This window comes from Lampetra fluviatilis, chromosome 36 (genome assembly GCF_964198595.1).
Source record: "Lampetra fluviatilis chromosome 36, kcLamFluv1.1, whole genome shotgun sequence".
NCBI lineage: Eukaryota > Metazoa > Chordata > Hyperoartia > Petromyzontiformes > Petromyzontidae > Lampetra > Lampetra fluviatilis.
In genome coordinates, this window is record NC_136310.1 from 11790467 (window position 1) to 11814374 (window position 23908).

Here is a 23908-nt window from a genome sequence, read left to right on the forward strand (position 1 = left end):
ATCATGAAGGTCCTTAATGATCGTGAGCAGAGGGTCAAGGACTCCGAAAGCACGAAAAATAACCGAGAGCCCAGGCCTACTGATGGTATCATAGGCCTTGACCAGGTCAATAAAGCAGAGATATAGGTTTTGTTGGAATTCCCTACACTTTTGCTGTAGCAGACGGACAGAAAATATGGCATCTGTGCAGGATCACCATTTCCTGAAAACGCATTGAGGCTCCGCAAGCCTCTCCTCAACGTGCCTGGCAAGGCGATATTAAATAATCCTTGCCAGGACCTTTCCCGGCACACTGAGGAGTGAGATGCCCCTGTAGTTGTTACAGTCTGTGTGGTCCCCCTTCTTAAAGAGGGGGACCACCAGAGGATCCTTCCAATCCTGCGGAACCCGTGCAGTGGTCCAGACTGTTGTCATGATATCATGTCGGGCAGTCTGTGCACAAACGCCACCCTCCCTCAGCATTTCGTTTGGGAGATCATCTCTGCCCGGTGCCTTTCCTAGTCTCAGACTCTGGATCGCCTTTAGTACTTCCTCAACAGATGGGACCTCAGCCAGCCACTCACCGGGGGTGACTTCTTCCAATATTTGAGACACCGCAGCCTCAGCAAGGTCATCCCCACTTTGTCCCACGATGTTTTCCATGCCAAGGGATTTCCCCTCCCCCAGGACTTCACAGAAATGCTCAGCAAATCTGCAAACCTGTTCCTGGGGGTCGGAGATTGGATCACCGTTTTTTCCCCTAATGATGGTAATAGGTGTGGCACTGCAGGTTACTTTTTTGATGGCGTTAAATAGCAATTTGTGATCACGGGCCATTGAGACAGACTCCATCTCCTCAGCAACCCGCGACCACCACCCATCCTTGCAGCGCCTCACGGCTCTCCGAACCTCCGAGCGAAGGCTCCGGTAAGCCTCCTCATTCTCTGACGTGGGATGCTGTCGACGATGAGAGTGGGCCTGTCGCTTTTTCTCAGCCAGCCTGAACACCTCCTCTGTCAGCCAGGGTCTCTGGGGAGGTCTGGACCGTGTACCCAAATCAGCCGTTGCAGCTGCATGAGCCACAGTCCCTAAACCTCGCCCATTTCACCTCGACATCTGGAGGAGTGGGGGACGATGCCAACCCCAGCCGCAAGCGATGATTAAATTCTCGCTTGCAACTTTCATCAGCTAGCTGAGACCAGGCCACCTTGGGTTTGAATGGGGTCCTGGGTGTACACCCACCACCGGAGTGGAAGAATGGCAAGCGCATATTACAGATGACAAGTCGATGGTCAGTGGGCAGATCAGCTCCACGGTAGGTCCTGGTGTCAAGGACATGGGCCCGCATCCGCTGTTCCGTCACTACATAGTCCAGTAGATGTTCTTGCTTGGACCCGGAATGCTTCCATGATGTTGTGTGGATGCGCCAATGCCGGAACAGCGTGTTGGTAATTACAAGCCCATTGGCTGCACAAAAATCTAGCAGCCTCCTACCGTTGTTATTCAGCTGATCTGGCCCATGCCTTCCAATAACTCTAGACCAGGCACCAGTATCATGACCAACTCGGGCATTCAAGTCGCCCAACAGGATGACTCTATGCCGAGGGACCACTTTAGCTAGCACCTGTGACAGGAAGTCATAGAAGCCTTCTGACTCATCGGCCTTGCCTGCATCCCTCCATGGATGTTCGTCTTCGGTGGGGGCATAAGCAACCATGACCACAACTCTTCGCCTCCAGTTGATGGGAAGGCGAGCCCAAAGTAGTCTGGGGCTTACTGCTTCTCACACCACACCACCAGGCTCCCACGTCCCCTTCATTATTTTGTTCAGAAGAAGAGCCATTCCCTGTTGTTTGGTAGTCTCCTACTCCGAGTAGAGGACTGTCCACCCCTCATGGTGGCAGGAGCCCGAGCCGGTCCACCGGACCTCCTGAATACCACAAAAATCCAGGCAGTACCGGTCCAGCTCCCGACACAGTAGTGGCAACCTCTCCTCCGCAATGAGCTTTCGAACATTCCACGTGGCCACCCTCAGTGTTTTTTTAAAAATAATTTCTGGAGGAGCCCCGAGGGTAAAGATTCAATCTCCTGGCTCCGCCAAATGGGGTTTGACCAGGAGACGTCATAGACGCCTGTCCCCCCGGGGCCTCTGGCACAAGCTTATTAATTAGATATTTTAGATTTGGTTTTGTGGTAATTAATTCAAGGTGGAGGGGTTACCAGCCCCTCGCACCCATCCAGAGCCCCCATTTGGCCGCTGTGGTGGTTACAAACGCCATGAGTGGAATGGCAAATCTAATATGGACATCCCCCCACGATCACCACCACTGCCACTCACCATCATCGTCACTACCATCAATATCACCACGTATGTTGAACTTCTTTTGCACCGTAAGTAGCCAACCGTGCTAATCGGAGGTGCAGAAGGACAACAAACTAAACACAACAAAAAGCAGTGATATCATTACCGCCCTCACCCCTGACCCCACAACTCTCACCCCAACTTCTCGACCTTGCGCCACCTCACCCTACCACCCTCACCATGCTCCTCACGCCACAAGCGCGCCGCTCACCCCGTGGCCTCCACCCGTGCACGACGCCCCTCTCTCCCACCAAAGCCCTCATCCCACGTCCCTCAAACTCATCCTGCTTACCGCCGCCTAACCCGTGCTCATGACGCCAACGGCATGTTGCTCACCACCCCCCACTCCCCGTGCCGCTCAACCCCCGCGCAGCTTGCCCCTCACCCCCCAAGCCCCTCACCCCCCACCCCCTGCACCGCTCGCCCCTCACTACCCACCCCCCCCAATCGACCCTCCAAACCCCCCCCCCGCGCAAATCGCCCCTCACCCCCCCCCCCCCCCGCTCGCCCCTCACCCGTGTTGCAGCACGATGACATTGCGGTCGGGGTCACAGTAGAGCTTCTCCAGCGGGTCCTGGGCGTGCTCGGGGAGGCTCTCCCACTCATCCCCTCCGGCCTTCGCCATGCCGACCGTGCCACCGCCGGTGTCGCCGCCGCGGTCTCCGCCGGGCAGCCCTGGCCAGGGCCCCGGCCTCGCCACGGACCTCCGCTTGCGCAGCTGCCAGTGGAAGGGCAGCGTGGTGTGGTGGCGAGGGCACGTGGCCCACAAGTCGCAGTCGCCCGCCAGGAAGGGCGCGCAGATCTCCACGCCGTCCACGTGGTGCGTGTGGCGCTGTACCGTCTGCGGGAGACACGCCGGAGACTCAATTAGGAACACGCGCTGTGCCAATCGTCGCCCACCTCCTCCCTACTGAGAATTCTTAACAATAACCCTCCTAAAAAAGAGCATCTTGAGACTCGGTTAGGGCTTAGTTGGGTAAACCAGCACGACAATAATCATAATCCAGGCTGAGATTCTTTTAGTAATGGACCGCTACACTCGTTCTTTGGATTGGCGGTTTCCAATTTCTTCATCGGAGGATGGAGTCTGAGAAATACAGTAGAAGCTTCCTCATGTCACGCTTGCAAATGCCAAGTCTTGGTGGCGTAAAGCAAAACGGGAGACAGAGAGAAACGTCTGGGACATTCCCAACGTGAGGCTTTTTCAATGGTTTTACTTCACTTGATTTCTGTTTGTCGTGGTCAAATCTTGTAATCTAAATTTCATCCACTTCCTGTTGTTCAATCAATTACACATTTTGCACACGTACCAAGATCCGGTGACAATGCATGCCTGTATCAAAATCAATTAATTCGCTACTTAAAAGCAATTTACATTTTGTATGGACGCCTTATTATTTTTATATTTGTGTAGGTCAAAAACACCATGGCCCCTAAACTGTGGAATCGGCTTGCCCAAGAAGCAGGCGTCGCGTGTCTCAGGCGCCATTGACGTACTTCGACCGTGAGTTAAACGAAGGAGTTTTTTTTACTGGACGTTAGCCCCAAAACATCTCCACAATATAGGAAACCAGCACGGTATGTCGATCCAAATCAGACCGCATGTCTTTACGATTGGTGGATGAAGTCTGGGCACTGTGCGAATTAGTCGTGTGCCACGTCTGGGCGAGAAAAGTCATCACTTCCCAAATCGCGTCGGTGAACGAGTAAGAGAAACTCAAAAGAAACGCGTTCGCAAAACCACAGAACGATGGAGAGACGACGACATTTTCTTGAGCGTGGCGTCCACAAGTGTTTTTGGCAGGAGAAATGAAGAAAGAGAAAAAAAGCCAAATGCCTTCAAGGATCTCGCTGTGCTGTCGAGCGACAAGTGTGAAACCAAACAAACCGAAACGGCACTTGGAAGCCGTTCGCGAAGAACGCGTAGGGAAGGCCCCAAGTCGTCGGTTTTTCAACGTGGAAAAGAGGAGAGTGTTGTGTCGGCAGGAACATTTTAAAATGGACGGGACAGACTGTTTCTGACCGATGCTCAAAGGGGATCTTTCGAGGTGCGCTACAGGATTTCTCAGGCTAAGGAGCATGCATACGACCGTGGGAAGTTGGGTTTCTAGCCCGCTGCGATCGACACGGTGAAAATAATGTGTGCGAGAATTGGACGCAATTTAACTGATATCTACACCACCGTCAAACGCTCTGAAGCAGAAAACTGAGGCTACAGCGGGTGATCAGGAACAGACACGAGTTGGAGCACCCGAAACGCACTGATTGTGCTCTTCAAATTCATGTGAACACCGACAGCCGTGATGCGCACACACACACAGAGTGGCTTTTGCGTGCTATGCTTGTGAGGATGCTGCTTATATTTGAGGGCATTCTTTTCTGTCGAACACCTCCAGAACACGAAACCGCTCAACCGAATGTTCCGTGCGTGCTGTGTGGCTACACCGAGGGCAAAACGATTCCTTGGGATGGCAGGTTTGGCTTCTCTACACAAATGCTGCTCCACATCTGTGGCACAATAAGGAACTCACATCTCCGTGAACAGTGTTTCTCCACGTGTTCTTTCGACGCAGAGCATGTGCATTAAGGAACTGGCAGGTAAAGAACATAGCGCAGAACTTGGTAAGACGTCATTTGTGAACCACATTAGACTCGATTACTGCGCTAATAATGGGGAGGTCGGCTGCGGATAATTCCAAATCACGGATAATCCAAAAATATAACCATTTTTCATGGGTCTCTATACCAAAACCTACATCATATAGGTGTAAATTAAAACTCACTAAATAAATAATCGGATAAATCACACTAAATTAAGCACAAGTGATGATTTCGATTGTTACGCTTTCGATTTAGAATGAATACTAACGATCGACCGCTCGATGCGCATGCTCAGTAATAACTTTCCTGCTCCCGTGCAGGACTCGTCCCACTAAGTGGATAGCAGAGCGACGCCAATCCAAGTCAATCAAACTCCACCCACTGTTGTAAAGACATGGCGACTACTGCACTGTAGAGGCGATCACTTGGATTTCTGATCAACTGGTGCAACATATTTGTTCGGTTTATGCACGTGACTTGTAATAAACATTTCCAAGAATAACAAGGTACAACTGTTTTTAGATTATTAACTTGGGCTTCAAGGAAAATCCACAAGTTAATAAATTTATGTCAAAATCTCAGTGTGTGCCAGTTTATCCGATTTGCGGATTAACCGGCACACCCTGAGATTTTCGAGAGTCTGCCATACGTCTTTTTGCATGGGGGTTCGATCATCACAATGGGATTTAGTTTCACACTAAGGCTCCTCGGGTGTCGAGAGGAAGGCTGTTGTGGAGAGATTTTCATGAACCGCGAAATGAGCTGATGGCATTTGCAATGGATGTTAAAAAAGTACGGAATTTGTTGATGTTGTCTTGTGATCAGCAGTCTCCTTGCTTACATCACTGACTTATTTGGGACAATAACTGAACTGAATTCGAGTGTGCAGCAAAACAATACGAACGTCAATCAAATAAGTTATTGAATCACAGCATTTATGGTAGAGTAAAACTATGTTATTTCGGTATTTGATCATTCGTAATTGGGGATAATTCAGCACGGCTTCGCTTTCGGCATATTTCCTGTATATTAGTAATTCACCACGAGCCGAATGGTCTCATTTCGGCATACACGTGGAGCGACGCCGCATGCCATGACCAAAACAATGACTCCGTCTCGTGGTGGCGCGCATGGTGAGCGTTAGCGCAGACTTATTGCTTTGGACTTTACCTTGTTTAAGCAAGCCAACCCTGTCAGAAATGTCATCTACACCTATGTAATAAAAGACTCCGTCAGGCGATGCTGGTCTCCGTTTGTCTTTTATTCAGGTTCTTCTCCGCACCCCCACTGGCCTCCTCTCGGACCAGAGTCGTTCCGCGCGCACCCTGCGCACGCTCCCTCTCGCGTGCCATAAACGCTCTCTCTCGCGTGCCCCGCACGCTCCTCCGTTAGCTCCTCTGTTCCCGCACTCCGCACACCGCTGGCCGACGGCGTGCAGAGGTCCTTCGGCCACGTGGCCGATGGCGCGGATCTTTACTCACCACCCAACGTGGCTCAGCCTCTTAACTTCCCTGACTGTCCCGATCTCTTCTGGGCTCCCACTTATATACATTCCCCCCACGTGACCCTGACTCCTCCCCTTCCGGATCGTCAGATCTGGCCTTCCCATACTACCCCGCTGGCTCCGCCCCCATTCACCTCGCCTCCCATTGGAGCCGAGGTGAACGGTGGCCCCTCCCACACGCCCCGCAGACCAGGCTCCGCCCCCTAATACCCCGGGCCGTGTGATTGGACCAGAGCCCAGCAACAACCCCATTTACGCTCGCATTACATGACCCCCCCCCCCTGATGAAAAAGCCAGCCGTCCCGGCTGCAATAAGACAAAATAATGCGAGCAACAGCATCACAATCAGGAATCACCAGACACAACAGAGAGTATAACAACACAATTAACGAAAGGGAAGGGATTTGGAACGAGTGCGGGTCGCCGGCCCATCCTTCACGAGAGGCGGCGCCCTCAAAGGTTGCAGTCCCGACAGGGTTTTAGGAGCGGCGAAACCGGAACCATCCGCCGCTGGTGGAGGCCTGTCCGTCCCAGCACCCCGTTCCCCAGAGAGGTCCGTAGTCGGGGCCCCCTGCAACTGCAACCGCAGCGGGGTTGGAGGGGCAGCGGGGCCAAGTGTCCCCGTCGCCGTAGTAGGCCCACCCGGTGCAGGAATCCCTGTGTCCGGCAGGATAATAGCCGGCCCGTGTGACACTGTTGACTCTCATGGCGTTGACGTCGCGTCCGCGCGAAGTGTCCAAGACGCCTGCAGCGGTAACACGACGAGTCGGCCCGCCGCCCGACTCCCCCCCCCGTCTCGACGATCCCTCAGCGGCGGGCCGGAGCCCGACTCCGCTCCCCCTCGAGGAACCCACTGGGCCGCCGCTGCAGAGAGATCGCCAGGCCCCCTCTTGTCCGGCATGAAGACGGCCTTTGACGGAGTCCACCCGGCGGCACCTCCCTCCACGGTCGGGCTCGCCGTCCAGGCGGTCACCTGTGCCCAACGGCGCAAGTTGAACTGCGCGTCGAGGCACTTGGCTGCCATCTGGGAGGTCAGCTGCTCATGGCCGCATATCGGCATCGGAATGCCCAAGTCCTTGGACAGCTCCAACATCTTACCCAGTATCAAGGGCTCCAACAAGTCGGGCTCCGTCTCTGGATACACGGCCATGGCCAGCTCAAGCACAGTGCCCCGGAAAGCCACAGGCGATTCCTCGGGTGCCCGTTGCCTCTGGACGAATCTGCGGTGTGCGTCGTCCGGAGGCTCGTACACTTCCGCCATCTCTTCGAACGCCCCTTTCAGCGTCGCTTTCTTCGCGGCCTTGATGGAGCGGAAGAATTTCAAAGACTTGTCGTCCAGGAGCGTCGGCAGAACTTCTAAGGCCTCCGCATCCGTCCACTTGGCGGATCGGACGGCCGACTCAAAACGCCAGGCAAATGCGCTCCAATCTCCTCCAATTGAGAATTCTTTAATCGTCGTCAGGCGATGGCTGCGAGTCCCCGAGCTGCTGTCTTCCGATGCAGGCGTCTCCTGCGGCGGCGACAAGATGGCATCTTCCCGTCGTGGCAGCGACAAGATGGCGGCTTCCCGCCGCGGCGGCGACAAGATGGCGGCTTCCCGCCGCAGCGGCGACAAGATGGCGGCTTGCCGCTGTTCGTCCGCGACCACACCCAAGATGGCGGTGTCCTGCCGCGTGTCGGAGAGGGCGGGAAGCGTCGCAGAGGCCCTAATGGCGGACGGCTCGGCCCCAGAAGGCTCCCCGCTTGAAGGCCCGCTGCGTGGCCGATCCGGCATCGTCGCTGGCACGACCAGGGTGACCAAATACAGCAGAACGGCCCGCAGCGAATCTGCCACGTGTCGCCAGCCGTCCTCGGCGCCCATCGACGTAGACGGCCCGGCCGCTCCGACGACATCTTGTACTCATGTCGTGTCGCTCGCCGCCACTTTGCCCACGCCTTCCATGGTCGGGACCGCCACCACCGGAGGAAGGTCCTCTTCGTCTTCTGAAGATGGTGCAGGTATATTCTTTTTCTTGAGATGTTTCGACATCTCGTTCCACTTCTGACCCCAATGTAATAAAAGACTCCATCAGGCGATGCTGGTCTCCGTTTGTCTTTTATTCAGGTTCTTCTCCGCACCCCCACTGGCCTCCTCTCGGACCAGAGTCGTTCCGCGCGCGCCCCGCGCACGCTCCCTCTCGCGTGCCACGCACGCTCCTCCGTTAGCTCCTCTATTCCAGCACTCCGCACACCGCTGGCCGACGGCGTGCAGAGGTCCTTCGGCCACGTGGCCGATGGCGCGGATCTTTCCTCACCACCCAACGTGGCTCAGCCTCTTAACTTCCCCGACTGCCCCGATCACATTTATATTTACGCACTCTAACCCAAAAACCTCTATCTATATATATAAAAGTCAAAAATTGTTTGTAGCGGGGTTTGTGGGTTTGTTTGTGTGTTCGCTCTCCCACGTAAAATAAAAATAGCCAGGTACCACGCCGTAAGCCCCGCCGTGAGCAAGCGCTATTCCTTTTTCACATACGTCAACTTTTAATTAGTTTAATTAGCGACTTTGTGCGATTTCTGTGTGATTTCTTATTATAATTTTTTTTATGACAGCGTGCACGACCATACCAACTCACGCGCCTTTGGTGGGGAGAATGGCCCATGCCAAGTCGCACGCCTTCGGTGGGAGTGAAGGGAACATTTTTTTTCACGTTAAAAATGCTATTAAAAAATACACTAAACGCTCAGGTAAATTCTTCACTGTGCGATGTCCCCCCACCACCCCGATGCGTACAGTTACTACTACACAGTCGTATAGGCCGTAGATATTACTGCAGAGCAGCCGGGGAGATCGTGGCTGAGGGGGGGGGTCAGGGATAGCAGCCCAGCCCCAGCCTGCCAAGGTGCCACCTCGGCCAACTGGACAATCTAGGCGAGGCCGGAGGCTCTGCACGGGACTAGGCCTCACCACGCCACTCTGTCAAGCGAGTACTTTGTGCTATAGAGTCGATAAATACTGCTATAGAATCAACATTTACTACTGTAGTGATAGCAGGTACCACCACAGTTAGTTTTTCTTTTTTAATTTGACCCGGGCAACGCCGGGTACTTCCCACTAGTTATGGATAAAAGTGGTCGCGAAATCCTATGTGTTAAACCTGCTTTTACTCAATCATCTCCACCAATGACGTTTTCCGCAATACAGTGATACCTCGGTTCACGAACTTAATTTGTGAACTTACTCTGGTCGCGAACCGAATTGGTTGTGAACCGAGGCACATTTTCCCATAGGGTTCAATGTAAATCCGGTTAATCCGTTCTGACCTTTTTTTTTGGTTTTTGAAGCACAAAAATATGAAACAAATTACAATACACATTAGTACTGTACAGTATAGTAATGTATAAAGAGAGAACACTAACCTTGCTTGAGATGACTTCAGTAAGCACTCAAACGGGTGAACTGTACAATACAGTAAGTACAGTATTGTACAGTACAGTAGTACAGTACAGTACTGTAGGTGCTAAAAAGCACACCAAAAAGCAAAAAGTCACTGAAAGTGTCTTCACAGTACTCACAGTACTTCTTTCTGTGTCTCTTCTTCTCTCCACGATCTTCCTACAGGAAGGCACGACCATGTGACAGCCTGGAAATAGCATTAAAATGGCCGCGGCTCCTGTTCGTGAACCGAAGCGGAGTTCGTGAACCGGAGCATATTTTTATGAACTTTTCTGTTCGTGAACCGAGTTGTTCGTGAACAGAAGCGTTCGTGAACCGAGGTATCACTGTATATTTTTTTACATCACAACATTCATTCTTACGACAGGCCACTATACCATCGCCTGCGGGCAAACCTCCTTACCACCGGGTACTCATTTCAAGCCAAGTCGACCTAGGGGAGAGGCCCAAGACACAGCTACGCACACACCGACCTGCAGAAGCTTGGTCATCGCATCCAGGTCGTCCATTGTCACGGCTAGATCCTCGTCCGACGATCCCGCGGGGTCGCAGTCCATCTTCTCCACGCCGCTCCCATCGCAGCTGTCACCGCCTCCAAACTTCTCGCCGGCTCCCGAGCAGGGCAGCATGCATGCTGGCTGCAGCACGCATCGAGGTTGTGTTGCACACGGAGGCGGAGGAGGCGCCGGCGCGCGCGGAGGAGGAGTCGCTGGCGCACACGGAGGAGGAAGTGGTGGTGCCGGCACCGAAGGCGGTTGGGCACAAGGAGGAGCGGGCGGTTGGGCACACGGAGGAGGCGGCGGAAGCGGCGAGCAGGAAGCGGGCGCGGGCGCGCGCGGGGACGGCGGCACGCGCGTGCCTGCCTGCGCTCTGCCATGACCTATCCCCGCCGGCGCCACCTGCGGCGCGGCCACGTCGTGGAAGTTCGTCGCCGCCACTTGCTCGGACAGCATCTGTACGCACAGCAGGGCGCTCTGCCTGGCGAGCAGCAGCGGGGGGGACGAGCAGAGGAACATGCGCTGGGACGGGTTTGGCCGCGGCTGCGCCGCCTGTGCCGCCTGTGCCTGCGGCGTTCGCGGCTGGAGGTCGCCGACGAGCCAGCTGGAGCCGCGGACGGCCACCTGCGGCTTGCGCAGCCGGTTCCAGCGGTTCAGCGCGACCCGGCGCAGCCACCGGCGCCGCTTGTGCCGGTCGAAGATGCGTCTGGCAGCGCCGCCGGTGGGTAGGCAGTTCAGACCGGCGACGGCAGCGGCTGCGGCGGCGTCGCCGAGTCGCCCGTCCATCTTCGCGCGGCAGGGGGGGGCGGTGGCAGAGGCGGCGCTGCCAGCGCCGATGTCAGGCCCGCAGCGAAGGCGCACAGCCTGCAGGGGCGCGCAGGGCACCGCCCAACGGCATGGGTGCCCGTCCAGTGCACCGGCAACTCTTCTGCCCAGCTGAGACGGGAACACAAGCGGACGTGCGTATGTCAAAAACGGGACCCTACCTCGATATACGCAGATATACACGTCCGGGTTGCACTGCAAAGAAACATATTTCTGACCTTAAACCTACGAAAATAACAACACTTTTCAACACAACCAAGATACTTTCATTCATAAATGTGGAGAATCAAGACGAGACCGGTAATTAAAAGCAAATACTGTACGCTGTAAAGGACTACTTAAAAATGGTTGGCAAACCGCCCCACGAGGTAATGCTGCAAGGAGAGTGGCTGAGGGATGGAGGGGTCACTGGTGAGAGTGATGGCGGGGGGGGGGCAGTGTAGATGAACCCATGGGGGTAGTTTGAATTCGGATGGCTCGTAAACAAGTGGTGAGGCTACGGCCTGGAACAGTATAAAATGCACGCACGGACAAATGACATGGGATACATTCACTAGAGGTATTTAAATACATTTTTCAAGGAAGGAAACAATGTTCGTTGAAGACGAACAAAATAATGGATTATCGTCAGTAGAATTGGCGTACATCGGGGCGAGGTTTCACGCGACTCAAAGTGCCTCGCAGAGTTTCACCTCAAAAGGCATTTTCGATGCCCCCCCCCCCTTACAAATTAGCAGAGGGGACCCCCAGCAGCAGCCGACACACGAAGCCTGACATTTTTGAGTTTGTCTCGGATCAGTCCTTGCCTTTCCATTCACAGATCAATCGGAGTGGCGAGGGATTCTCGATCTATCATCTCAGGAATGTTGCCCAGCTGTGCCACATTCTCTGTTCCGAAGATGCCGAGAGACTGGTTCGGGTATTCATCTCCTGACGTCTTGACTATTTCCAATGGCCTGCTCTCTGGAACCCCGTGTAAAGCTCCTTCGTAGAGCGCAACCATATCTCAACACCGATGGGTCGTGCGACTGCATTAGCTTCCAGTTGAAAACGATTATGACTTTGAGATTCGATAGTTTTAAACGATTTAAAAAAACAAATTTACCACCACTAGGTAAGGCCTCTCTCTCTTATTTCCCATTCTTTAATCCTCTTCCCTTTCCCATTCCTTTTCTCTTTGCCCGCATCCTTGTGACTCTGCTCTCCTTCCCGCGTCGCGTAGCCACGGGTTCAACGATTGCTGACAGTTATTAAAACGCAGGGTCCCTGAATAGATTTTCCGCCCGCCGCCCGCCACCCACCGCCCCCCCCTGCCAGCCAACTCGTCTCGAGGTGTGCGTCTATTGCCCCATCACCCGGGGCCATTGCCGCCACCGGAGAGAGTTTGTTGTTGTGTTCTCTCCGCGGGAGATGGAGGAACCCGTTGCTCGCCAACCGTGTCGCTCGCTAAGCGACTGCCAAGTGCAAGCAGTCACCACAGCCGAGAGAAAAGCCGCGTGGGGTAGGTGGTGCAACTCTTGGGGGGGGGGGGGGGGGACAGTTGCTGCCCGGCCATTCTGAAGCCCCATTGGATCCGCGAGGGACAGCGACAAAGACAAAGACGCCCACATCCCTCAGGGTGTGAACCAGCAACTCAAGTTGATGAGAGATTAAAAAAACCCTCTATTATGGATATTGGTCGCGAAAGCCGACGTGTTAAACCTTCTGAAATAGACGGAGAGAAGCACACAGACCCCTTGCCAGCCAGTTTAGTGGCTCTCGACATGGGCTAAATGGCTCTGGGGACTCTCATTATGAACCTGACAAACATTATGAACACCCTGAGAGCGAGGCACTCAGACCCCAAGCTTGAAATCGGGGTCTCGGTGGTGCTAGCTCAGTGGCACCGAAATGGCCATTATGCACCTCCTGTGGAAACGAGAGACACCCACACACACACAGGCCCCAGCATTTAAAGCAATAAGCCTCAGGTTATAACGAGGCTATACTAAACCCCCTCCGCTGTGGAGACAGGCACCCAGACAGGACTTGAACCTTGGACCTGCACGATGCCAGGTCAGCGTCTGACGAGGCCATTGCAAGCCACCTCCCTCTCGCATTGTCAAACGACGCGGCTCGCACGTTCAGTTGCTTCGGAGACCACGGACTCTCTCTCGCTCTCCCCCTACGAACACAAGCAGACACTCGCGTGCAACAGCCATCTCATAAAAAAACACAGCTGCGGTGATGTCGCTGTGCCGCTTGTGCCAGGCTAGGTGCAGATTCAACGCTTCCCGTTCACACAGGTGCACAAAAACAACAAAGGTAAAGATCGCTGGGGTGGGCTTTATGGCCCCATAGAGGAAAGTGCCGTTAGCGAGCGCCCATGAAGAAAGGAAATGCATATGAGGGGGCGGTGTGTCAACGAATGGCCATCGTTTAGCCTTATCGCAGAGCGAATATGCTACCCACACATGCAAAGACAACGGTCCCCTTGTAGCCTTTACCAGACTGCGGCGGCAAGAGCTGTAAGCGAGTAAACAATGTGCCACACGCGGCACTGCACCTGTACCGTTTTCCAATTAGTGGCACAAAACAACCGCCAGTTGCGCCGTCAACAATATTGGGTTTCCAGCCCCACGCATCAGCGGTTTACCGATATCACATTACTGGCACACACCAGCAACACGGACACACGGGGCACACGGCACGCCGACACCCACAGCACGCAGACACCCTGTAATAGTTAAGGCTATTACAGGGGACAAAGATCCCCTGCAATAGACTTAGACTCTTGGGGCAAGTCCTGTTAGCGAGTAACTATGAAAGCCACTGCAATGCAAAGCCACGTATGCCCGGTCACCCTCGTCTCCCCATCGGTGATGTTCACACGGCGCACCACGTACTTACTTAAGGCAGAGGCGTAGGAAGGCCAAGGATCGGTTTGAATAACTCGCCACCGATGTTAGCCGTGGCGAGCGGGTCGCCGGGTTCATAGCACAGCGCATAAACCTACCGCGGCGCCTCCGCCTTGCACGGCATCGATCGCGCCGTCTCTTAAACACACAGCAAGCACCATACCGACGACACGCCCGGCACACAGCGGCTCAACACGGTGACCGCGCACGAGTGTCGTGACGTGCGCCGCTGTTACCGCACGCGCCCGGACGCGCCCGTTCCCCTGCCAGGCTACCAGGCTCTTCCATGAGTCACGAGCCACAGGGCAATAACCGTTACGCAGCGGTAAGGTCAGAGAGTCACCCCCCCACCGCCCCCGAACGGCGTTCACGAGCAAAGGGGGCGGTGTCTCGCCTCTATCGAGCCCTCCGGAACGGTAGTGGAAAATCCACATTCCCACGGCCGAGTATATAACACGGTTTCTCGCGTGACGACAAAAAAAACACCGCCGGTTGACCACACTATTTGGTGGCGTTCGGCTAAGTCAACAGCAGATCATGGGATTACGAGTTGGGAGCTGATTGCGAGTCAGGCTCTCGCAAAACCACACCATGGCTTTACCAAAGCGATGATTTATATTTAACGACTCCAAGCAGTTTACGCAAAGCGGGGGGCTGCCCGGGAGTCGTTTAGCAACGTCTTGGGAGAGGACACCGCCGATTAATCAACCGTCGCAATGGCACCGCGTGACAATTCTCCACCACCCCCCATGCCCCGTGATGAACCCTACACAGGCCGCTGGGGAAAGGAAGAAACAAGCGATGCTGAAAGAGACAGATAGACACAGTGCGAGGCAGAGAGAGACACAGGCACACACAAGTACCGAAGAAGGTATGACAGAAACATATGAGAGACACACGCACGCAGACTGATGTAAAGAGAGACACAGAAAGACAAAGGTCCATTTTGTCGACTGCAACAGGCTGTAATGGTAAGTGCTGTTACTGAGCACATATCAAGGGCGACCCAGCGCATTATGATTGGGTGGTGTGACCAGAACCACAACCGGCCGCCTCGGTCTCCCCAGTATTGCTGTTTTATACACAGCATCAGGTATTAATGTAAGGCTTATTCAACCTACGGGAGGCTCAGGACCATTTTAAATCATTGCTACTGATGTTGGCCGTGGCTGAGAATTAAACGAGGTAATGCCTTGACCGCTGTGGCACACACATATACAAATACATCCATGAATAATGTTGTTTATTCATCATTACACAACAGCTGCTATTCGACACGAAATGGCAGTGACATCACTGTGCCACTTATACAAGGCTATTGAGCCCACGTGAAGTGTGGAATGTTCGCTGCTGGCAAGAGGTCACGGGACAGACCGAGGTGCCATGGGTTGACTGAGATGCAGCACCTGTGCTCCCCACTGTGCCACCTCGCTGCGTTTTAGCCGCCCAGCGCTACGGTCGTTGTGAGCATCCCTCCTCCGCTGTTATTAGAGGGCGACTGCCTCCAACTGCCCAGTCAGTAGCTTTTCCTTTACAATCCTCCACAGAGGCCCATCTAAACACCGATGGTACTGGGCATCGGCATGTCCACTCAGCTCCCAATATTCGCGTACACAAGCAGACGCAACTCACCCTACGTCCATCAATTATCCTGCAGGGTGCAGTGGCCCCGTTTAAATGGCTTAGAGAGATAGAGAGCATTTACAAGGATGCTCCGTATGCTTTACTTTATGTCCTGACACGGGGGTCATGTAATTACACCGACGCTCCCTCTCCCCTCCCGAACCCCGCACTCCACCAATCGGGGCTCTCGACTACCGGCGAATGCCCCCGTGTAGCGGAGGATGCAGCTCGCTGGACTCAGCCGATGACGGAGTGAGGAAGGCACGGGAAAAGCCTCCGTTCAATTAAAGATGCACTCATCTGAACGTTCATCGTCCCGTTTTGAATGTGGTGATCTGTCTGAAACACAGCCGCATAAAACTAGAAATCCATCTGACAAGGACTCAGAATAGATCTTTTTAAATATATTATTTTTACGTTTGTTTCCCCAGGAAAGCCTACGAGTCTCAAGACATCTTTTCAAGAGGGTCCTGCCAAATTTTAAAGAGTAGAGGGCAATGTTGCCATGCACTATTCCAAATTACTACATTTCAGTGTAATTTTGTTAAGCATTGCCAAGACGTTTGGCCAACACCAGTTACATTGAATGTTTTGTCTTAAGCATTGGAAGGAAAGCAGAGAAACCCGGGGAAAATCCATGCAGAACAAGGGGGGAACATGCAAACTCCACACAGCAGCAAGGTACCCGAGTCGGGAACGGAACCCAGGACTTTATTGCCGAGCCACACCTCTTACCACTGTGCTGCCACCCTGCCGCCCAAACACAATCATGCTTATGGCATTGGCTGAACAGCGATGGCTATGCACATGGCCTGTAATCCAGCACTGTGTAGGCAGCGGAGGGTTAATAGATGGAAAAAATGCTGTGAAACTCCCTTTCCGTGGGCATCAAGGAGGTGTCATACCCTGGCCCACCAGAAGGCGGTACACAGCATGTGGACAAATCTCCATCTGATGATATCCGTAAGAGGATAAGAGAGTTGCCCCCTCGCTCGATTGCGTAGATTTCCTCCCAAGTGTGCGAAAAACAAGGCAGCAGGACCCTGCTGAATAAGAGTCCTTCGGCCCTGCGTGACTCTCCTGGACTATTACGTAATTATTATGATCATAATCAAACTACTGTAAGTGTTTTTGCATGACAACAATGCTACACGCGAGGGGTGACCAGTTCAGAAAGATGCAAACCGCAATTTGGTTAAGAAACAGGAAGCTGCCCCATGCCTGTGGGCTTGCTTTGTAAGGCCCTGGTGGGGGGGGGTCCTGGAACGACCGCACGATGCCATGAGCACGCTAAATGAAACTGCACCCGTGCTAAATGCATCATCTGCTCCCGTCTCATTCGAGTTTGCAGTCGTTATCGGCAAGAGATGTGTGCGTTTACGTCACAAACACAAGGCGGTCGTCAACCACACCGTTTGTGGCCTTACAAGGAAATAAATATATATAATAAAATATATTTTTAAAACATTTTTTTAAACACGCTTTTATGAAATGTACTAAAACGTTTAAAACAAATATTTTCTGTTCAAGTACTTTGCATTATATGTTTCATATACTTTTGTTGTAACTCTAAATAAATGCTTGGGGCGCGCGTACTATTTTTGAGCAAGTGTCTGTATTCACAATGGGAAGTAAGTGTTCATATCTTGATAATATGTAGTAATTTGAACGTAAAGGTTTTAAGCTGTTTATTTTTGGGAATGTCTGCATTGAGAATGTAAAGTAAGTGTTCATATGTAGTGAATATTATATTATTGTTAAGTACAGCTTTTCATGTCTTGATGTTTGTGAACATGTCTGCATTGACAAGGGAAAGTAACTGCTCGTAAGTTGTTTGTATATGTTCTAATGTAAAGGTAACATTTTTAAGCCCTTTATTTTTGTGAATATGTCTGTATTTACAATAGAAAGTAACTGCTCATATGTTGGTTATGTTTGAATTTAAACGTCAAATTTTTATGGCGTTTATTTTTGTGAATGTCTGCATTGGCAAGTAACTGGTCATGTGTTGTTAATAGGTTGTAATTACAAGGTTAAGTTTTGAAAGCGGTTTGTTTAGTAAATATGCGTGGATTAATGAGCGCCCCACGCTTTTATTTAGTCAGTTACAACAAGAGTATATGAAACATATATAATGCAAAGTACTTGAACAAAAAATATGTATTTTCAACGTTTTAGTACATTTAATAAAAGCGTGTTTTAAAAAAGTCGTTTTAATATATTTTATTTAGCACTTTTTAGTGGCATCAAATACTGTTACCAAATAATATTTGATGAATTATGTACAAAAGTTAAAACATTTATAAGTATTAAAGCATTTTGATGAAAGCTAATTGTTCTCTTGATTGGGGTCGTACTTTCCCATTCGTCCCATTTCTTCTCGGGCAGCAGTGTTGCAGGGCTTCTTTCCCGTGAACAACACAATGCTACCGTACATTTACATTGTAGAACAACAACAACTAAAAGATGCATGTGCACATGACAGCAGTACACTGCAACTACAGTACCCATGCCCTCGTCAATAAAATGTGCAGTAAAGAAATAAACAGTGCGTCAACAAAGAATAGAAAGTCATCATTAGTGTGTAATGGTGTGCTAGCGATTTATCAGTTTTTTTTAGTATATGTGCAAAACATGTTATATATTGTTATAAAATAATTGGACGTCGATCAATAAGGACAGTAAATGATAAATGAAAGGCATTATTGAATGTCGAAAATGTTTGATATCAAATTAGTGCATAGAAATGCTGAAAACAAAAGATTTGCCATGACGTAAAAGAGAGTGGACAATTACAGGCAAGGCGAGTTGAGCATCGACAATTACACCGGGGGCAAAACAGAGCAGAAAAAAATGATTTTAGACTTTTTTGTACATTACCTAAAAGCGTGTTTAGCCATTCAGCAGTCGATGTATCGTCACATGGTAAACATGAATGTACTGTCGTTATGAAAGCAGTGCAGGACTCCAGGAAGAGGCCCCGAAGCTTGCCATAACGTAAGGGGGGCCGTGATCATTTACAGCCAACAACAGTTAACCGTGGACAATGAGAGGCAAGCCGAAACATAACAGTGTAAGAATGTTTTAAAATGTGTTTTTTTATTTTTTATGATAGAATATAGTATTGTCATCAGTATGACATAAGTAGAGCAAGTTTGCAGTCGATACCACATTGGAAAGTGGGTAATAATTGAGTCACAAGATTTGAGGATACGACAACGACGACAGATACAGTGAGTTAAATCAAAGCATGTAATAAAAAAAATGACAACGACAAAGTAACCATCACCCACTCACTGCGGTCACTGGCAAAACCCTGCTGAGCAAAAGTGGCAAGGCTTGTCCTTCCTTGGTGAACCCTGCTAAGAGCAGGGGGGTCGTTGCCCGAAACGTCTGGCCACTTAGACACGCGCTCCCCTTTCGCGTGGAGGTGGTGGTGTTTATGCTGAGCCCCACTTGCCAACTCATTAGCATACATGCAAATGATACGCAAATGATATGCTAATGATGCTTGCTTTTTTGCCAAAGGCAGAGAGCAGAACTTTACAAACGGGACGGGGCAGGCGATGAACACGAGGCCGGAGAGAATAATCGATTAGACACTATGGAATACTATTTTTGTTCCTGGGTATTAACCGTTATTTTTTAACCGCGTATGCCTCAAAAGTACAGAAAATGGCTATTATTCCCCACAAACTTTGCTTTTGTGACCAGGACTTCATTGAACAAAAGACACAAATGCACACGTTTTGTCATTGAAAATAGCTACATTTCAAAATATCACTGTCCTGGTCACAAAAGCAAAGTTTGTGGGGAATAATAGCCATTTTCTGTACTTTTAAGGCATAAGAAATTAGGAAATAACACTTACTACCCAGGAACACTTTTAAGTTAGTGTTATTATATTGATCACGTGATAAATTGTGGAATCCCGAGAGCGTGGGGCGATTGTTACCTCATTGGTTACCACTCTGATAGAGTTCCCGTCATCGTTAAAACCATCATGATAGTGTTGTCATCACCACCACCATCACCACCAGCGAATACAAAGCTATGCCGGCGATGTTTACACACAGCACCAGGTACTCCTTTGAGGCCGAGTCGACCTAGGGGAAGCCCAGGACCGATTCAGATGATCGTCATTGGTGTTGGCCGTGAGCAGGAATCGAACTCGGGTCGCCGGGTTCGAAGCACAGCGCGCTAACCAACAACACGACCACCGCCATCATGACCATCAAAGACAAAGATCTCCCCCGTATAGCCTTAACAGACTGTAGGAGCAAGTGCTGTTAGCGAGTAGGCACCTATGAAGGCCAGCACGGCATCACCACCATCAACACCACCACGACTGTCGTCAGAACTAAATAAAACAGGAGCACCATCCTCTTCATCATTCAATATTCGTCATCAGAGACATCATTTTATGGGTTAGATACAATAGGTCATAGCACTTGTCAGGAAGTCACCCAGCACAGCACAGCACCCAGTACAGCACCTAACACCACCCAGTACCACCCAGCACAGCACCCAACACCACCCAGTACCACATAGAATAGCACTCAGCACCACCCAGCACGGCACCACTCAACACAGCACCACCCACACGGCACCACCCACACGGCACCACCCAACACGGCACCACCCAACACGGCACCACCCAACACGGCACCACCCAGTACAGCACCACCCAGTACAGCACCACCCAGTATAGCACCACCCAGTACAGCACCACCCACACAGCACCACCCACACAGCACCACCCAACACGGCACCACCCAGTACGGCACCACCCAACACGGCACCATCCACACGGCACCACCCAGTACAGCACCACCCACACAGCACCACCCAGTACAGCACCACCCACACAGCACCACCCAGTACAGCACCACCCAACACAGCACCACCCACACAGCACCACCCAACACGGCACCACCCAACACGGCACCATCCACACGGCACCACCCACACAGCACCACCCAGTACAGCACCACCCACACAGCACCACCCAGTACAGCACCACCCAACACAGCACCACCCAACACAGCACCACCCACACAGCACCAACCACCCAGTACAGCACCACCCACACAGCACCAACCACCCAGTACAGCACCACCCAGTACAGCACCACCCACACAGCACCAACCACCCAGTACAGCACCACCCACACAGCACCACCCAGTACGGCACCACCCAACACGGCACCACCCAGTACAGCACCACCCACACGGCACCACCCACACGGCACCACCCACACGGCACCACCCAGTACAGCACCACCCACACAGCACCACCCACACAGCACCACCCAGTACAGCACCACCCACACAGCACCACCCACACAGCACCACCCAGTACAGCACCACCCAACACAGCACCACCCAGTACAGCACCACCCACACAGCACCACCCAGTACAGCACCACCCACACAGCACCACCCACACAGCAACACCCAGTACCACCCACACAGCAACACCCAGTACAGCACCACTCAGTACAGCACCACCCACACAGCACCACCCACACAGCACCACCCACACAGCACCACCCACACAGCACCACCCAACACGGCACCACCCACACAGCACCACCCAGTACAGCACCACCCAGTACAGCACCACCCACTACAGCACCACCCACACAGCACCACCCAACACGGCACCACCCACACAGCACCACCCAGTACAGCACCACCCACACAGCACCACCCAGTACAGCACCACCCACACAGCACCACCCACACAGCACCACCCACACAGCACCACCCACACAGCACCACCCACACAGCACCACCCACACAGCACCACCCAGTACAGCACCACCCAGTACAGCACCACCCAACACAGCACCACCCAACACAGCACCACCCAGTACAGCACCACCCACACAGCACCACCCACACAGCACCACCCAGTACAGCACCACCCACACAGCACCACCCACACAGCAACACCCAGTACCACCCACACAGCAACACCCAGTACAGCACCACCCACACAGCACCACCCACACAGCACCACCCACACAGCACCACCCACACAGCACCACCCACACAGCACCACCCACACAGCACCACCCAGTACAGCACCACCCACTACAGCACCACCCACTACAGCACCACCCACACAGCACCACCCACACAGCACCACCCAACACGGCACCACCCACACAGCACCACCCAGTACAGCACCACCCACACAGCACCACCCAGTACAGCACCACCCAGCACAGCAGCCAGCGTGCTGTCATCTCATGAATCCCCGCGTCTCCCCGCACCTCCCCCCGGCCAACTCCGAGCTGCCCCTCCCCGTGCTCCCTTCCCCCATCTCCCCTCCCCTCGGCCCACAAGCCCCGCCCCTCGGAGAGCCACGCTTGGCTCAGCACGAGCCACTTTGCACGCTCCGCGGACCCCGCGTCTCCGCCACGCCATTAACAACACAATAAGTAACATTTAAAAATACCTTTTTAAAAACACTATTTAATGAAATGTACCGTACTAGTAATGGCAGAACTCCACGACTCCAGGAAGTGGCCCCGAAGCTTGCCATAACGTAAGGAACCGTGGTGATTTACAGCCAACGTCAGTTGAGCGTGGACAATTAGACCCAAACCGAAACATAACATATAAAAATGAATGTTTAAAAATATTTTTTATATAGAATATAGTATTGTCATCAGTATGACATAAGTATACCAAGTTTGCAGTCGATACCACATTTGGAAGTGGGTTAAAATTGAGTTACAAGATTTGAGGACACGACAACAACACACAGCGAGTTAAATAAAAGCAACGTTAAGGGCAATGGCCCTCATCCACAGCACCTGCACAATGTGAAGGTTGTGCTAATATAAGGAATATTGCGCGAAACATTGCCTATCATATATTATCCCTTTTAAAGGCCGACACGGACACTCCAGTTGTGCTTGCGCGCCGCTGCCAACGCAGCAGCGCCAGCAGCCGCGTGACGACGTCACTGTGAGAAAAGTCAACCCTGATGGAGGAAACAGCGCGGAAACAAGATGCGACGTTGGGTGGACGCTAAAGATGCCGTGATGTCTTTGAAAATAGCGATGCCCATCATATGCCTCGGCGCTTGCGCCAAAGGTTGAAAATTACCCACAATTCTAGATTTGAAGTTTTCGTGACTGCAAGAAAATAAAAATATTTTAATTTTTTGCATTTTCACCTACGTGACTTTACCGAAAGAACCAAAGAGTAATTTACCCACACCCCCCCCCCCTTACCGTGAAACCACCGTGGTGCCTTCCCTCGTAACGATTGCCTTGCGCTCTGAAGGGCGAGAATACCAAATCAACTCAACCATTATCACTGTATTGTTAACCATTATCAGTACCGTGTCATCCAGGTTTGTGGACAGGACTTGGCAAAGAAGCGCACTCCGGATTGTTTGTCAATGCCGATCGTGGCAAACCCTCCGATTTGTAACGACCCTCTCGCATTGTTCGAAATAGGTGAATATTGGTAATCAAGGAAGTGATGGCTCCATATCCTTTGTGATAAAATGGTATTTTCTCTATTATTTATTCTCCCCGGTATATTCATGGGCTATTTCTAATCGGATCGCCCTGTACATTCTCTCACCCGGCTGTGTAAGCCGGAAGGCGGCTCAGTGGTCTGCGAGCATTGCACCATGAACCCAGTGACCCAAGTTTGACTCCTGCTCACGGCTAACTTCAGTGAGCAGTTAAATATATGAACTGCCCCTGGTCCCATTCCCACATTCCGCATTGACAAGCGCGGTTAGGTATGGCCAAAAAACCCCTCCGACCAACATGGCATGGGGAGGGGCCTCACCCGTCGGACGGCTTGAGAATGGCTCGAATTTATTGGCATCATCTTATTCACGCGTTTACAGTGCTCCAAGTAGCAATATTGCATTTCACACATCTTGTCAAACACACGTCCTCCTGCTAAGTGGCAGTGTCGTCGTCACACGTGGTGCTTGCGCCAAGATAGGCGCTCGCTTGAGTACTCAAAAAGTCCATTTCACGCGCGTACCGCAAAGAGCCACCACTTAGTGCTGCCAGCGACACCTAATAAGGCGGGCAATGTACCACCCACACACATACAAAAGTTCCCCCCACCCCCGTATAGCCTCTAACAGACTGGTGGGCCAAGTATCAACAGAAAGTATCTACGGTGCCCGGCACGGTGC

General features: G+C 52.1%; 1 protein-coding gene across 1 annotated transcript in view; it reads right to left on the reverse strand.

Moving 5' to 3' along the window:
• Positions 1 to 23908, reverse strand: part of LOC144945123 (protein mono-ADP-ribosyltransferase TIPARP-like) — a 62242-nt gene that overhangs the window by 20131 nt on the left and 18203 nt on the right. Inside the window, exons 2-3 of the mRNA XM_078873398.1 lie at positions 10359 to 11318; positions 2857 to 3182 (exon numbers count right to left, since the gene is read on the reverse strand). Of these exons, the coding sequence (XP_078729524.1) occupies positions 2857 to 3182; positions 10359 to 11168 (1136 nt within the window). The 5' untranslated portion in view covers positions 11169 to 11318. The remainder of the gene's footprint in view (positions 1 to 2856; positions 3183 to 10358; positions 11319 to 23908) is intronic.